General features: G+C 47.0%; 1 protein-coding gene across 1 annotated transcript; it reads left to right on the top strand.

Annotated features, from left to right (window-relative positions):
* Positions 1-314: 314 nt before the first annotated feature.
* On the top strand, positions 315-7,910 carry LOC132382212 (uncharacterized). Its single transcript, XM_059952211.1, has 2 exons — positions 315-2,416; positions 5,006-7,910. The coding sequence occupies exons 1-2, from the start codon at positions 1,454-1,456 to the stop codon at positions 7,250-7,252; spliced, it is 3,210 nt and encodes a 1,069-aa protein (XP_059808194.1). The 5' UTR covers positions 315-1,453; the 3' UTR covers positions 7,253-7,910.
* The last annotated feature ends 9,695 nt before the right edge of the window (positions 7,911-17,605 follow it).

Here is a 17,605-nt window from a genome sequence, read left to right as displayed (position 1 = left end):
TGTACATGTGTCAAGCGGTGGTTGTCCACCATATGCAACAACGATGGGAAACCTGTGCAGGAGAGATTTTAAAGTGGTAAAGCTGTTGCACTGGGGCAGTTCCACTCTCTTGATCATGGAAGTCCGGGTCCAGTGGTATGAGTAGTCATCACAACTGGGATATTCTTTGTTTGCAGAGGACAGCCATGACATCTTCTGTGCCTCGTCATGCCCTTCGATCTCCACAAAGTGTTGTAGAATCGCCTTCCGGGCCATTGGATCTCATCTGTCAGAACTGACTTTATATGCTAGGCCAGGTACGTCCCTATCTTACTGTGGTATTAGATTACCCTCACCTGGTTTAGCCCACCTGTCAAAGCGGTTTACTGGGTTATGGTCACTGGTGCATTTAAGCTGCTACTTGAAGCCACAGTTGAGAGCTGAGTGTCCAGTGGGGCCCAAAGTTGATTGATTTGCCCTGGAATGGACACGACAAACCTCTTCGCCACCTCATACACCCTCATGTAGCAAGTAAAATCCCACCTACCACTGAGGACATCTACATGGTGTTGTTGCAGGTGAGCAGCATTCACTATCGCGGACTCCCACCTCCCAGGACAAGCTCCCTTCTCGCTGCGGCCATCGGGAAGCCTCAAGGCTCACACCACCAGGTTCAGGAACAGTTATCACCCTCAACTCTCAAGCTCTTGAACCAGAGAGGATAATTTCACTCAATTTCACTTCCCACAACCTGTAGGCTTACTTTCAAGGACTCGTCATCTCATGCTCTTGATATTTATTGCTTATTTATGTACAATGTCCTGGGTATGTTACTCAAAATGGCCTCTTTGGTTTGTTACAAGTAGGAATGTTTCTTTGTCGGATAAGTGTTTCTCTAGCCGTTGTTTCACTTTAGAATGGCTGATATGGTAATTGTATTCATTTGTTAATCAATGGGGAATGTCATTGTGTCTTGTGATGCTGGGAACTTGGGGGAGGGGTTTTTCGCGGGTTTTTTGGGGGAGGCCGAGGAAGACATGGAAGAAGGTGGACGTGTGCTGGACTGCTCGTAAGACCACCGGGGTGGTCCCAGGTGCGACGGCCGGATGGGTCGATTGGTTCGTTGATTGAGCTCCAACGAGTGCACTAAACAGACTGAACTTTGATAAGTGGCGCCTTTTGTTTTTTTTCCTTGTGTATATATATTGTATTGCTTACTACTCTTTTTAATTTTAGTAAACTCTTTAAAGTGTATTTCATAACGGTATTTGTTGTGGATTTGATACTGTTGGCGGGCTCGAGGCGTAAACTCGATTCTCACAGCACCTGCGTGTACGGGAGGTGGGTTGGAGAGTGGCTGGATCCCTTTTTCCCCTAGACATATACCAGCCTGTGGGTAAGTGTTACATTTGTGGGGTGCTCGTCCCGGATTGGATTGTCAGGGGCTGTGGAATCGCGCAGGCAGCAGAGGAAGATGGACAGAGATAAGTTTGTTTGTTGGTGCCAGTTTGAAGATGTACCGGTACAGTACGCATGCGTAGTGAGCGGAGTGGATTTTCGAGTTTCAGGAGACGTGATAGTGAGGGGTTTAAGTTCGGTGAAGGGTATTGGGCAGGTAGAATTGGTAGCTAGACGGTGTGGTAAAGAGGTGGGGTCTAGCTGGGTGTTGGTTCGTACGAGTACTGAAGTCAGGACGGTGGAACTGCCGGCGACGGTCAGTGTACCGGGGGAGGCGGGCCCGTGGGGGCTCCACTTCTACAAGGATGAGGCTGAGGAGTTAGAGCTAGAGGTGGACCCCAGAGAGGTGCCCGGCACTAGTAAAGGGAGGTGGGAGGAGGGAGTCGTGACTAAGCCCCGCTCCCCAGGTAGGGTGGAAGCCTCGGAGCTGGCAGCCGCACTTTATTCCCTGGTGGGGGTGGCCGAGAGGCCACGGCTGAAGCTGGGGGTGTTCTCCGGAGCCAAGCCTACTCCGGATGGGGAGGTGGACTATGAGACCTGGATCGAGCATACGTCTTTGATGTTAGAGGAGTGGCCAGGTTCAGAGGAGGAGAAGAGGCAGCGATTGCTGGGAAGTTTGAGGGGTTTAGCAGCCACAACCATCCGGGAGTTGAAAGCTGAGAAGCCTGGGGCCTCAGTGGAAGACTGCCTAGAAGTTTTGGAGGGAGCGTTTGGGTTGTCAGGGGAACCCTGGCTGCTTTTAGCAGAGTTTCAACGCCTGGAACAATGGAGAGGGGAAAAGCTCTCCGAGTATATATTTAGGATGGAGGGGATGCTCTCGGGGCTGCGGCGCCGAGGGGTAGTGAAGGCGACTGACGTGGCTAGCGTGAGGATGAGTCAGCTATTCAGTGGCTCTCTGGAGGAGGACAAGGTGGCGTGGACTATCCGGCAGGCTTATAGGAAAGGTCCCCCTCCATCCTTCGGGCCACTGATTAGAGAGGTGCGAGAGGAAGAGAGAGCATTGGGGCGGAAAAGGGGCACGGGCCTACGGGAGCGATCCTCAGCGATACAGGAAGTGGTGGCTGAGTGGAGGAATGACAAACCCCCGGGGAGTAGGGAACCCCCTTTGGAGGGGAGGGACAGGGGAGGTACCTACTCTCAGGGGCGATCAGTGCAGTGGATTGGGAGCAGGAGCCGTCCTGGGAGAGGAGGGGCAGCCGGCAGTGTGTGCTATAGCTGTGGAGAAGAGGGTCACTTTAGGTGGGATTGTGAGAGACAAGGAGTCCCGCGGAGGACAAGCCCCCCTGCGACTAAGAAGGGAGAGGTGTCGGGGAAACTTAGGAGAGGCTCAGTGAGGGAATGGACTGGAGCCTCTGGAGGAACACGTTCCCAGAGATCAGCCGGAAGACCACCGGGTGCCCACGCCTCTGTTCCGGATGGGCTGGTAGGACCCCGTGCCAGTGTGGGTCTACGGATAGAGGGAGTTTACGCAAAAGCCGTTCTTGATACTGGATCGCAGGTGACCTTATTGTACCGGTCTTTCTACAATCAACATCTAAAGCATTTGCCCGTAACACCATTTGACGCCCTGCAGATTTGGGGTGTGAGCGAGGGTGACTACCCGTACGATGGGTACCTATCGGTGAGATTGGAGTTCTCGGAGGGCGATGTGGGAGTGTCGGAAGCTATTGAGACGTTGGTGTTGGTGTGTCCTGACCCGGTGGAAACCGGTGGTGCTGCCCTCCTGGTGGGGACTAACTCCCCAGTTGTGCGACGGCTCCTGGGAGCTTGTAAGGAGAAAGGGGGGGAAGACTTTCTGGAGACCCTCTCGGTGCATCCAGTGTTTTGAGCAGTGTTCGAAGAAGGGGTTGCCTCCCAAGGGCTGGACCCGGAGTGTAAACGAGGGACGGTGTGGTGTACGCAGGCGAGGCCCAAGGTGATCCAACCAGGGGAGGTAGCACTAGTGATGGGGACCCCCAGATTCCCAGGAGTGCCGACAGGAGAAGCCCTGTTAGTAGATGCCCCAGACGATCTTGAAGGGGAGACACGATTTCCGGCGGGGGCGCTGGTGAGGCCCGAAGTGCAGAGACCAGGGGTGGTACATGCGAGGCGTATAGCTATAAGTGTCAGGAACACCACGGCAAGAGAAATCACCTTTAAGAGGGGAATGCCGCTGGCACATCTGTTCCCGGTGACGGTAATGTCCAGCGCACCAGTGCGGACCCCTAACGGGGAGGGATCGGAGCATCGAAGGGAGCTGACCGCTGAAGCCTTTAACTTCGGGGATTCCCCAGTGTCGCCGGAGTGGAAACGCAGGCTAGTGGAGAAGATGCTGAAGATGGAAGCTGTTTTTTCTCGGGGCGAGTTTGATGTTGGCTGCTCCAAAAGCACTCGCCACACCATCCGGGTGACGGAGGACACCCCGTTCCGAGAGAGATCCCGGCGGCTGGCTCCGGCAGATGTTGAGGACGTGCGACAGCACTTGTGCAAGTTGAAGGAGGCCGGAATCATAGCTGAGTCTCGAAGTCCTTATGCGTCCCCAATAGTGGTGGCACGGAAGAAGAATGGGCGAGTGCGCATGTGTGTTGACTACAGGACGTTGAATCGGCGAACTGTCCCTGATCAATATACTGTCCCAAGAGTCGAGGATGCGTTGGCCTGCCTGAGCGGTGCAAAGTGGTTCAGTGTGCTGGATTTAAGAAGTGGGTATTACCAGATCCCGATGAGTGCGGCCGATAAAGAGAAGACCGCTTTTATCTGCCCACTGGGGTTCTTTCAGTTCGAACGAATGCCCCAAGGCATATCCGGAGCCCCAGCCACCTTCCAGAGGCTCATGGAGAGAACTGTGGGGGATATGAATCTGTTGGAGGTGCTGGTGTACCTGGACGATTTGATAGTGTTTGGATCGACTTTGGAGGAACATGAGGAGAGACTGTTGAAGGTGTTGGGCTGGCTTAATGAAGAAGGGTTGAAGCTTTCCCTGGACAAATGCCAGTTCTGCAAGTCGTCGGTTAACTACATTGGCCATATCATTTCGCGAGAGGGAGTGGCTACTGATCCAACCAAGATAGAGGCTGTGACCACCTGGCCGAGACCCCAGAAAGTGGGTGCTCTGCGCTCATTTTTGGGGTTCTGTGGGTATTACCGGCGATTTGTGAAAGGATACGCCAAAGTGTGTCACCCGTTAACTCAGCTGTTGTGTGGCTATCCCCCGGTGGGGAAGAAGAGGACGGGGAACCAGAGGCAGGATGCTGGAGGATACTGGAACCCGGCGGAACCTTTTGGCTCGAGATGGGATGATCAATGTGAAGAGGCGTTCCGATCTTTGAAAAGGGCACTGACCCAGGCCCCGGTGTTGGCTTTTGCCGATCCCCAGAAGCCATATGTGCTGCACACGGATGCCAGCCGAGAGGGTCTCGGGGCTGTTCTGTACCAGGAGCATGGCAAAGCATTGAGGCCGGTAGCCTTTGTCAGCCGAAGCTTGTCGCCATCGGAGAGAAACTATCCCACTCACAAGTTGGAGTTCCTGGCGCTGAAGTGGGCGGTGGTGGACAAGCTGGGCGATTACCGTTACGGAGCCAAGTTTGAGGTGAGAACGGATAACAATCCTCTCACTTATATTTTGACTTCGGCGAAGCTGGATGCCACAGGACATCGGTGGCTGGCGGCATTGTCGGTATATGATTTCAGCCTGAGGTACCGCCCCGGAAGCAAGAATATCGATGCGGATGCATTGTCTCGTCGGGAGCCGGGGGAGGAGGAGAAGGACGAGGAGTGGGAGAGTGTCCCTGCCCCTGGAGTGAAGGCGATGTGTCAGTTTGTTATCACCGTGAAGGCCGAGGGAAGAGGGAGGCTGGAACGAGCCGTGGACCATTTGGGGGTTTTTGACGACGCCATACCCCTAGTTTACTGTGACCTGACCGCTCTGGGGACTAAACAGTTGCCGGAACTGAGTCCGGGGGAAGTGGCAACTGCTCAGCAAAATGACCCGGGCATTGGCACAGTGTGGAGAGCGGTCGAGAAGGGGGATGGGGCGTTGGCTGAGAAGGCGAAACACCCATATGTGCCTCTGTTGTTGAAGGAGTGGTCTCGGTTGAAGTTAAAGACCAAAATCTTGTACCGGGTAACAACGCCTCCGGACCAACCCCGCTGTTGGCAACTGGTCCTGCCAGAGGAGTATCACCAGACTGTACTCCAGGCCTTACATGATGATTCTGGACATTTGGGGGTGGAAAAGACATATGGATTACTCAAAGACCGGTTCTACTGGCCCCGGATGAGGGGGGACGTCGAAGAATATTGTAGGGGATGCCGTCGTTGCATCCAGAGGAAGACCCTGCCAGCGTTGGCGGCTCCACTGTCGCACTTGCAGAGTGCGGGACCTCTGGACCTGATATGTATGGATTTCCTGTCGATTGAGCCTGACACCAGCAACACCGCGAATGTATTAGTCATCACCGATCATTACACTCGCTATGCTCAGGCATTTCCCACCAAGGATCAGAAGGCGACGACAGTGGCGAAGGTGCTATGGGAGAAGTACTTTGTGCATTACGGCCTTCCCAGGCGAATCCATAGTGATCAGGGGAGGGACTTTGAGAGCCGCCTTATCCAGGAATTACTGACTATGCTTGGGGTTGAGAAATCCAGGACTACCCCTTACCACCCACAGGGAGATCCTCAGCCAGAGAGATTCAACAGGACCCTGTTGGATATGCTTGGGACGCTGGAGATTGGGCAGAAAAGCAGGTGGAGTCGTCATATTGGACAATTGGTTCACTGTTACAATTGTACTCGCAATGAGGCTACAGGGTATTCACCCTATTATCTGATGTTTGGGCGGGAAGCGAGGTTGCCCATTGACGTGTGTTTTGGAGGTGGAGTGGGTGAATTTCCCGGGAAGTCCCATCTAAAGTACGTGTCCGACATGAAGAGGGAGTTACAGCGGGCGTACGAGTTGGCCGAGGCGGCGGCTACCAAACAAAATCAGCGGAATAAGATGCGGTATGATCGAAAGGTGAAGTTTGTACAATTATTACCGGGCGACCGGGTCCTTTTACGGAATTTGGGACTCCCTGGTAAGCACAAGTTGGCAGATCGATGGGCGGCCAGCCCCTATGTAATAGAGAGCCAGATGCCGAACCTGCCAGTTTACCGGGTGAAACCCGAGGATGGAAAAGGGCCTATCAAGGTACTCCATAGGAATCACCTGCTGCCACTGGGTCAAGCGGTGCAGGTGGATAAGGAGCCCGAGTGGGAGGTTACGCCCAGTACAAGGACTCTGCGAGGGAGCGGAGAACGGGAAGAGCCCGCTGCTGAAGAGCGGGGACGGGTCCCTCACTCGGGAATGGCTACCGATTCAGAGGAGGACGACTCAGATGAGTGGGTCCTGTTCCCATTCGCTAGTGCTCCAGTACCAGGAGAGGAGGCTCCTGGCCCTTCCCATACTGAATTGGGTGAGAGGAGGGAAGGTCTTGAGGGTCAGATGGAGAGGCAGACTACATTGGTGGGAGAGAGGGTGGAATCTGAGCGTGAGCCGGGGAGATCTCGGGTGAGGGAGGACCCCTGTGAGGAAGGGGGTGCGGGTCTGTCAGGTAGACCTGGGGTGTCCGAGACAGTGGGTTCGCAGGTGACGAGGGAGCCCAGTGGGGCAGAAGGGGTATGGAGATCTCAGAGGATTAGGCGCCCCCCGGAGCGGTTGACATATGTGGTACCGGGAGAACCGAGTGTGATTTCTACTGCTATGGGTAGTTATGTCATTGCCTTCTGCACCTGGGTTGGGTTTTGTGTGTTGCGAGAAGCTTTGGGGACCTCTAGTAATGCCATGAGGGCATGACATTTGCTGGTGGGGAGAGAATGTACAATGTCCTGGGTATGTTACTCAAAATGGCCTCTTTGGTTTGTTACAAGTAGGAATGTTTCTTTGTCGGATAAGTGTTTCTCTAGCCGTTGTTTCACTTTAGAATGGCTGATATGGTAATTGTATTCATTTGTTAATCAATGGGGAATGTCATTGTGTCTTGTGATGCTGGGAACTTGGGGGAGGGGTTTTTCGCGGGTTTTTTGGGGGAGGCCGAGGAAGACATGGAAGAAGGTGGACGTGTGCTGGACTGCTCGTAAGACCACCGGGGTGGTCCCAGGTGCGACGGCCGGATGGGTCGATTGGTTCGTTGATTGAGCTCCAACGAGTGCACTAAACAGACTGAACTTTGATAAGTGGCGCCTTTTGTTTTTTTTCCTTGTGTATATATATTGTATTGCTTACTACTCTTTTTAATTTTAGTAAACTCTTTAAAGTGTATTTCATAACGGTATTTGTTGTGGATTTGATACTGTTGGCGGGCTCGAGGCGTAAACTCGATTCTCACAGCACCTGCGTGTACGGGAGGTGGGTTGGAGAGTGGCTGGATCCCTTTTTCCCCTAGACATATACCAGCCTGTGGGTAAGTGTTACATTTATTTATTATTAATATTTTTTTCTTTTTTTATTTGCTTGCACAGTTTGTTGCTTTTGCACACTGGTTGAACACTCAAGTCAGTGCTGTCTTTCATTGATTCTATTATGGGTTGATTGATTGTTCCTGTAAGAAAATAAATCTCAGGGTTGTATATGGTGACATATATGTACTTTGACAATAAATTTACTTTGCAAGCAGCACACACAAAATGCTGGTGGAATACAGCAGGCCAGGCAGCATCTAAAGGAAGAAGTACAGTTGACAGTTCAGGCCGAGACCCTTCGTCAGGACCAACTGAAAGAAAAGATAGTAAGAGATTTGAAAGTGGGGGGGGGGGGAGAGGGGGAAATCAAAATGTTAGGACGACAGGAGCGGGTGGGGTGAGGCTAAGAGCTGGAAAGGTGATTGGCAAAAGGGATACAGAGCTGGAGAAGGGAGAGGATCATGGGACAGGAGGCCTAGGGAGAAGGAAAGGGGGAGGGGAGCCTACCCCTTTACTTTGAATGTTTGAACTAAACTAATCTTTATAAAAATTGCCATAATCAATTTTACTTAGTATTTGCAATACTATTTGCAATAAAAATGTTGTTTAATTTGATGTTGGATGGACAGTTCTCTGTTTCATTTCTATGCTTTTCACTCAGTGAGATTAGTGCAGGGTGCTTGGACAGGGTACAAACAGGCTTTAAGTCCACACTGAACACCGACCAACCTCTTACACACATCATACATTAATTGCATCTTTTATTCTCTCAACATCCCCCGCCGACTTACCCTCCAGATTCTATCATTCATCTTCATAAAAGGGCAATTTAAATGGCCTATCAAGGTGTACCTGTTTGGGATCTGGGAAGAAACTGGAGCTCTTGGTGGAAACCTGAAAGAATATGCAAACTCCACACAAACTGCATCCAAGCTCAGAAATGAACCATTCCTCCTCCTAATTCTAAACACAAGACACACTGTAGATGCTGGAAATCCAAAGTAACACACAGAAAACGCTGGAGCAACTCAGCAGGTCAGGCAGCAGCTATGGAGGAGGATAAGCAGTCAATGTTTCTGGCCAAGACCATTCTTCAGAACTGGGAAGATAGGGGGCAGCAGCCAGAATAAGAAGGTGGGGGAGAGGAAGGAGTACAAGCTGGTGGGTAATAGGTGAGGGGGAATGCAACTGGGTGGGAGAGAGGTGAAGTAAGAAGCTGGCAGGTGATAGGATGGCTGAAGTAAAGCCCTGAAGAAGAAGGAATCTGATAGGAGAGGGCAGTGTACCATGGGAGAAAGGAGAAGGAGTAGGGGTACCAGAGGGAGGTGATGGGTAGGTGAGATGAAGAGAAGGGGTAAGACGGGAGCCAGAATGGAGAATAGAAAAAGAAAGAAGGGGAAGGGGGAGAAATGGATGTTCATGCCATCAAGTTGAAGGCTTCCCATATGGAATCTGAGCTGTTGCTCCTCCAACCTGAGTGTGGCTTCATCTTAGAGGTGGAGGAGGCTATGGACCAACATGTTGGAATGGCTCCTCCTATTTGTGCTGTTACGTACCTGTACCTGTGGGTACCTTGTGCCTGTCACATGACCATGACGTAATTGAGGCTCTGCTGGGCATGATGTAATGGTCTTGTGGAGTCTTGTGATGGTGGAGTGATGTAATTTTCCCGCCAGTGAGGTCATGTGATAGCCTCTTTCAACAGGGTATAAAAGGAGAACCCCTCCCTGTGACGCAGGTCAGTTCGTGGTTTAATTTGTCCATTCTGCTGCGTGTTTGATGTTATGATGAAGTTTCATTTTAAAAGTGGAGTTTTAATTTCTGCTGTAAGAATCGTTGCGCCGGCCGTTCTGAAAATCACTGCCAGTTAAAGTCCAGTTGGAGAGTGAAGAATTATTGAAGTTTGGGAAGTTGAAGGATCAAGTAAAGTTGGTGTCGGTGGTTCAACCTCATTTAATCTTCGTACAAGGAATTAGTAACCTGTGCCCGAGATTGCTCCTGCATTCTGAAAGCAGAAAGAGCTGGAAGCAGCGTTTTGTCAAGGAAATGTCAATGCCTTTAAGCCTTTTATTCCCTTCATCGTAAGTCCTTCAGGCAAGGCATACTTCGGCTGGGATCAGGAGTAACGTCGGTGAGGAATTCGTTATGTCTAGGAATTACTCTCCTAGTGACTGTGTAAATCACTTGGACTTCTGCATTTCTACTTCCAAGAATTGTTTTTGCATTATCGCCTTAAGAATTGTTCGAGCTGCCGTATAGCAGCCGACTTCCGGTTGGGTTAGTCGTTTGTTTACTTTTGGGTTTTTTTCAGTAGTGTTTAATAAATGTTTTGTTATAAAGAACCTGTCTCAATTCTATATTCATTGTTGCTGAATCATAACAGTGCGTTCTCCCTGTGACCGTGTGCATTTCCTCCGGGCGCTGCCGTTTCCTTCCACATTCCAAAGGCCTATGGGTTAGGCTTAGTGAGTTGTGGGCATGCTCTGTCGATGCCAGAGGCATGGTGACACTTAATGGGCTGGCCAGCACAATCCTTGCTGATTTGATTTGATGTAAAACGAGGCATTTCACCGTATGTTTTGTTGCTCTGATGTACATGTGAAAAATAAAGCTAAACTCTTTTTTTTCCTTATCTTTACCTGCAGGAGTCCTGGAGACAGAGCAAATAATTGGCTTCTGAACCAAAATGATTACATTCCCGAATGGAATTTATGGAAACATGAGGGACACTTGGTCTCCAAACAATAATAGGAACTTTAACACGAATAGTAGAAAATGATCAACCGGTTTTTTGTGCAGTGAAGTAACTGCATGATAGTTACCTCTTCCCCGAGGTGCAGGATTGGGCTCAGATACTTTAGACAATAGACAATAGGTGCAGAAGTAGACCATTCGGCCCTTCGAGCCTGCACCGCCATTTTGAGATCATGGCTGATCAATCACTATCAATACCCGGTTCCTGCCTTGTCTCCATATCCCTTGATTCCCCTATCCATAAGATACCTATCTAGCTCCTTCTTGGCAGGTTTCCAGAACAAGCTGACTGCTCTCACTGGAAGTCTGAAGCAATCAGATTCCAGACATGTAATTACCGACAGCGAGCACTCGCCTGGAACTCAGTGACACTTCTGACCCACTGTAGTTAGCAAGCTGACAATGTTAATTGCACATCTGGGTGCTAAGTACAGGAGTTAGCCGAGGCATGGGCAGGAAGATACAGCGGATTAAAAACCTGCAGCAAACTTTCTCCTCCAAGCTGCAGCTCAGAAAAGAAATTAATCTCCCTGCCACCTTCAATCATCTGTTTAATGATACATTACCCTCCCCACTCCAATTCCAAGCCACTTGCACTGAGATCAGAATCATTTGATGGTTTTTCAATATTTTCATTGTCTTCATTCAGGTCACTGACTTTTGAAAACCAGAAAGGAATACACAGCAACAGCCCACCCCCACTCATCCCACACTATCTGTTTATTTCCATTTAGAGATACAGGCCCTTCTGGCCCAAAGAGGCCGCGATGCCCAATTACACCCATGTGAGCAATTAACTTACTAATTTGTACGTCTTAAAATGTGAGAGCAAACTGGGACTGTGGTGTAATTAATATTTCAATAATATTTGAGTAATTGTATATATTGTTTGATTAAGCATTCTTGTTGATTTAAATAATTAATTTGGCTTATATGTAAAATACATTAATTGCATACATCAACACACTACCATGTGATATGTGTGCGCCTCGCTGAAAGTAAAGACAAAGTTACAGTGCACCCTATGTCTTTCTTTGAATTAGTTTAATGTTCCACAAAACATAACCGGAACATCCAGAGGAAACCCACTCAGTCATGGGGGGGAAAGTATGACTGCTTACAGACATGGGGAATTGAACCAAGGTCGCTGGTGCTGTAATGTTATATTGTGTGCTACACAACCATGATGCCCCATTTCACTCTATTGATTGAAACACTCAAAAACGAAACAGAACTTCCATACAACTAAAATTTTAAAAAGTCTGCTATTTATTTCAACATATTGTGATATTAATAAGTAATATATTCAACAATACTTACAATTCATCCCTTTGGAATTGTTTCGTCATCTCGTAATGTATTCTGCTTTTCAATTCTTCCTGTCATTTATCAGGAAACAAACTTTTCTAAGGTCGGTTTGCCTCTCAACAGCTTCTCCTTAAGGCCAAGACCAAAATTCAGGCCCACCAGCACAAACAAAGCAATTATTTTGTAGAAACTCTGAGACACAATTCTAACAAACCGTCCCACGTACACTCTGTGAACTTGACTTCAAGACTACCCTTGCCAGTTTGAATTGTTTAATCTATATTTTGATTGAAATCACAAATAATTATTGCAACATGATTCCTACAAGTTTCTCTGTTGAGGCATACACTGTCTGGCTCCTGTACTAGGCACATGGCTCCTGTACCTAATAAAGTAGCCACTGAGCGTATGTTTGTGGTTTTGTGCTGCCGCAGCACATTCGAGATTCAACATGTTGTGGCTTCAGAGATGCTCTTCTGCACACCACTGGTGTAACACATGGTTATTTGAGTAATGATTGCCCTCCTATCAGCTTGAACCAGTCTGGCCACTTTCCTCTGACCTCTCTCATTAACAAGACGTTTTCACCCACAGAATGCTGCTCACTGGAAGTTTCTTGTTTTTTTGCACCAATCCCTGTAAACTCCAAAGACTGTTGTGCATGAAAATCTCAGGAGATCAGCAGTTTCTGAGATACTCAAACCATCCCATCTGGCACCAACAATTAATCCACAGTCAAAGTCACTTAGATCACATTTCTTCCCCATTCTGAACAACAAACTAACCAGCCTGTTTACAGTACGATCTTACATTCAGCAGTAGCCTGGTTTAGAGGGTATGTGCTATCATGAGAGGCTGGAGAAACTTGTGTTGTTTTCTTTGCAGCAGCAGAGGCTGAGGGAGGATCTGATAAAGGTTTATAAGATTACGAGAGGCAGAGCTAGAGTAGACAGGGAGTATCTTTTTCCCTGGATAGAAATGTGTAATTCTAGTGGGCAGACACTGAAGATGAAAGGGGGTTTGGTCAAAGGGAATGTGGGGGTAAGTTTTTTACTCAGAGAGTGGGGGACGTCTGGAGTGCGTTCCCCATTATGGTGGTAGAGGTAAATACATTAGAGGCTTTTAAGAGATATTTAAATAGACACATAAATATGAGGGAGATGGAGAGATATGGACATTGTGTAGGTTGGAGGGATTAGTTTTGGGGGGGTGTTTGATTTACTTTTTATCTGGTTTGGTGCAACATTGTGGGCTGAAGGGTCTGTTCTTGTGCTGTACTGTTCTGTATTCAACACCAGTGGCATGCAGAAGAGCATCTCTGAATGCACAACACATTGAATCCTGCAGTTATATAGGACCCTGGTCAGACCCCACTTGGAGTACTGTGCTCAGATCTGGTTGCCTCACTACAGGAAGGATGTGGAAATCATAGAAAGGGTGCAATGGATATTTACAAGGAATGTTGCCTGGATTGGGGAGCATGCCTTATGAAAATAGGTTGAGTGAACTCGGCCTTTTCTCTTTGGAGCAACAGAGGATGAGAGGTGACCTGATAGAGTGTACAAGATGATGAGAGACATTGACTGTGTGGAAAGTCAAGAGGCTTTTTCCCATGGCTGAGAAGGCTAGCATGAGAGGGCACAGTTTTAAGGTGTTTGGAAGTAGGTACAGAGGAAATATCAGGGGTAAGTTTTTTTACACAGTGAATGGTGAATGTGTGGAATGGGCTGCCAGCAACGGTGGTGGAGGTGGAAACGATAGTGTCTTTTAAGAGACTCCTGGATAGGTACATGGAGCTTAGAAAAATAGAGGACTATGGATAATCCTAAGTAATTTCTAATGTAAGGACATGTTTGGCACATCTTTATGGCTTGAAAGGCCTGTATTGTGCTGTAGGTTTTCTGTTTCTATTGTTTGTAAATTTCCCTCCCAATAAATTAATGAATAAATTCACAATCTAAGTGGTTTGTTTCAGCTGAAGGAAAGTAATTTCTATGAATATTCACTTCATGCTTGCTATTGGAAGAACATAACAAAATATGGAAGTTTATGGTCTTTTTAGGCTGTTAAATATTTGATGAAATAACCAAACACTTCTTAAAACAAAGTGGTCCTTCATTTGATAGTGGTGTTAGGGCATATTCTGCAGTTAGGGAATATAGCAACCATTAATGAAGACCAGTAACCAACCTTCACATCTGAATATGGATTGTAGGTTAAATTTAAAATGCAGCTTGGAACAGGAAACATGTAATTGACTTGAGATGTCTGCATATGCATGAATGCAATCAACACCCTGTTGCATGAATAAGACTCCGAGACCACAGTAATTAACATTCAATTTGGGTGCGTTGGTGCGAAGATACAGGCATTTGAAAAAGTACATTGAACTCAAAAGAAGCATTATGAGGGCATTGTAACTATAGAAATTGCCCTGTTACCTTTGTTCTTTAAAATGTGCTGTAATGTTGGGTCAGGGCATTTCTCTCTCTCTCTCTCTCTTATGACTCCAAAGTCTGCCACCTTGTGCGTACCCCAAATAAAGAATATTATGAGTTTTATATCAACCAGCTGTCTCTTTCTGGTATCTAGTCCATAGCAACAACAGTGGCATCAACATACTGCAGCTCAATATCCCAGATTTGATCCATGTGGGTAGAAATTTCCATTAGTAAATTATGAAAATCAATTGCAATATACTAGATCTGAATCTGTGTCTGTAGGTACAGAATGGCAAGAAAACTGTTCCCCACTTGCATGAGCATAATTATCTTCTGTACTTCGCTTGAACAAAATTAAGGTCCACTTGAGACTGCACAATTAGTTCAGCTTCCTTTTTGTTGTTTAAATTGTACTAAATAATATCACGTCTGTCACCATGAAAGATTGGTGTGTCCTCTGCATCTCTGATAAATTACACCGTTGACAGTAACAGATGAGCCTTTCTTCAGAAACTTAAAACTTATTAAAAGACCCCACCCAAAGAGCAAGCAATAAATAAATACCAGGGTTTCGGCAGATGCTGGAAATCTTGAGCAATACACACAAAATGCTGGAGAAATTCATCAAGTCAGGCAGCATCTGTGGAAGGGCTGAATCCCTTTATCAGGACATCATGAGTCCCCATGAAATGTTTCAGCCCAAAGCATCGACTGTTTCTTCCCCTCCATAGCACTGCCTGATAGTTCCTCAAGCATTTTGTAAGTGCTGCAAAAAAAGACAAGCAGAACTTGTGATAAGTCTTCAGCGTCAGCAAGGGTTGCAATGCCTTGTGCTTATTGCACATGCTGTTGTAGCAGTATTTATCCCAGTGTGCATGCAACAAGATTTTAATTTTATGTGTAATCTGAGATTATGAGAGGAATAGATAGGGTTGATAGTCAGCATCTTTTCCCCATGGTCGTGGTATCAAAAACAATAAAGCATGGGGTTAAAGTGAGAGGAATGAGATTTAAAGGGGGTATGAAGGGTAAGAATTTTGCACATGGAATGGCTGATATTGGACTGTACTACCAGGCAAAATGATTGAACCTATTAGAATCATCTGACACTGATAATCCTAATAGAGACAAATAAGATTAGTGGAGATGGGCTAAACGGTTACCATAACTTTGATGGGCAGAAGGGCATGTTTTTGTCCTGTATGTCTTTATAGCTCCACCGACCGATGTATAATTAAAAGTTTTATTTCAGGAGCAGATGGAACAAATCAGCATTTCTTGACAAAAAGTTGCAACATCCACATTATTGCTCAAGTATACAAAGTGCTCATTACAAGCAAGAGGCATTATAATTGTATCAAGCAACTACTCGTATTAAGGAAGGCCAGCCAGGTGGAGTATTATGTCATTTTGACCAGAAAGTCCCATCCACCAATATATTGGCTCAAAAGATACAATTATCCATTAAATCGAGTTTAAATGAGGGAATGAAATGAGGTGCAGTCTGTGTCAATGGTAAATCTCAATTCTTAATCCTTTAATCTTAATTGGACTCATTCAGTGTCAACAACAAAACTACAGCCAGAAATGAAGCGGGTAACATCATGGGTTTGAATAATTGAACAACAAAGGTAAAAGGGTCAAGATGACTTTGGATAACAGAACAGAAAATAAGCCAGTGTACATTGACAGCCACACTCTATCTACCTTTCCTTCCCAGTGAAAACAGGAACAGTAGTTCCACCATGTTTCGTTAGATCATGGTTCATCTCTGTCCCGTGTTGTCCCATTCCCACAGCCAGTTTGCAAAATCAAATTCAATTTTAAAACGTCGTCATATAAAAGTCTGGAATTCCCTGCAGTGACCACAAAACTGTCACATTACTAGCAAGCACACACTAAATGCTGAAGGATCTCACCAATTCAGGCAGCATCTATGGAGGGGAATAAACAGTTGATGTTTCGGGTTAAAACCCTTCATCAGGTCTCGCCCCATACATCAACTGTTTATTCCCTTCCATAGATGCTGCCTGACTTGCTGACTTCCTCCAGCATTTTGTGTGTATATTCTTCAAGATATCCAGCATCTCAAAGGTTTCAAAGATACAGTTAATGTCAGAGAAATGTATACAATATACATCCTGAAATTCTTTTTCTTCGCAACCATCCATGAAAACAGAGGCGTGCCACAAAGAATGAATGACAGTTAAATGTTAGAACCCCAAATCTGCCCCCAGCTCCCCTCCCACACATAAACAGCAGCAAAGCAATGATCCCCCTCCCCCACCAGCAAAAAAAAAGCATCGGCGCCCCCACCGAGCACTGAAGCATGCAGTAAAGCATCAATAAAGACACGGACTTGCAGTACCCCAACGACCACTCGTTCATCCCATAATTCGACATACCAAAGGCTCTCTCCCCCCCTCAATAAGTGAAAAAGAAGTGTTCCTGTTTCACAGCAAGAGGGGAGACAGAACAATTCACTGAGTTGCAATGTTCAAAGTTTGTGGCCTTCTGCTGTTGTAGCCCATCCACTTCAAGGTTTGAAATATTGTGCGTTTAGAGATGCTATTCTGCACACCACTGTTGTAATGTGTGGTTATTTGAGATACTGTCGCCTTCCTATCAGCTTGAACCTGTCTGCCATTCCCCTCTGATCTCTTTAATTAACAAGGCGTATTTGCCCGCAGAACTGCCACTCACTGGATGTTTATGGTTTTGCACCATTCTCTGTAAACTTTAGAGACTGTTGTGCATGAAAATTCCAAGATCAGCGGTTTCTGAGATACTCAAACCACCCCATCTGGCACCAATCCTTCCACGGTCAAAGTCACTTAGATCACATTTCTTCCCCATTCTGAAGTTTGGTCTGAACAACAACTGAACCTCTTCACCAGGTCTGCATGCTTTTACGCATTGAGTTGCTGCCAAATGATTGGCTGATTAAATATTTGCATATCCATTAACAAGCAGGTCTGCAGGTGACAATAGACAATAGGTGCAGAAGTAGACCATTCGGCCCTTCGAGCCTGCACCGCCATTTTGAGATCATGGTTGATCAACTACTATCAATACCCGGTTCCTGCCTTGTCCCCATATCCCTTGATAAAAAAGTGGCCACAGAGTGTATATTACAGTGAGATCTAAGAAGCAATTCAATTGCTGTTGTCACCATTAATTACCAGTTTCCTGACTTGGAAAAAATAAGGGAGGGTCACTCAGAAGGCATTGTATTATCGACCTTT

Source organism: Hypanus sabinus, chromosome 27 (genome assembly GCF_030144855.1).
Source record: "Hypanus sabinus isolate sHypSab1 chromosome 27, sHypSab1.hap1, whole genome shotgun sequence".
Taxonomy (NCBI): Eukaryota; Metazoa; Chordata; class Chondrichthyes; order Myliobatiformes; family Dasyatidae; genus Hypanus; species Hypanus sabinus.
Note: the sequence above shows the minus strand (reverse complement) of the source record. Positions and strands in the feature narration are given on the sequence as shown.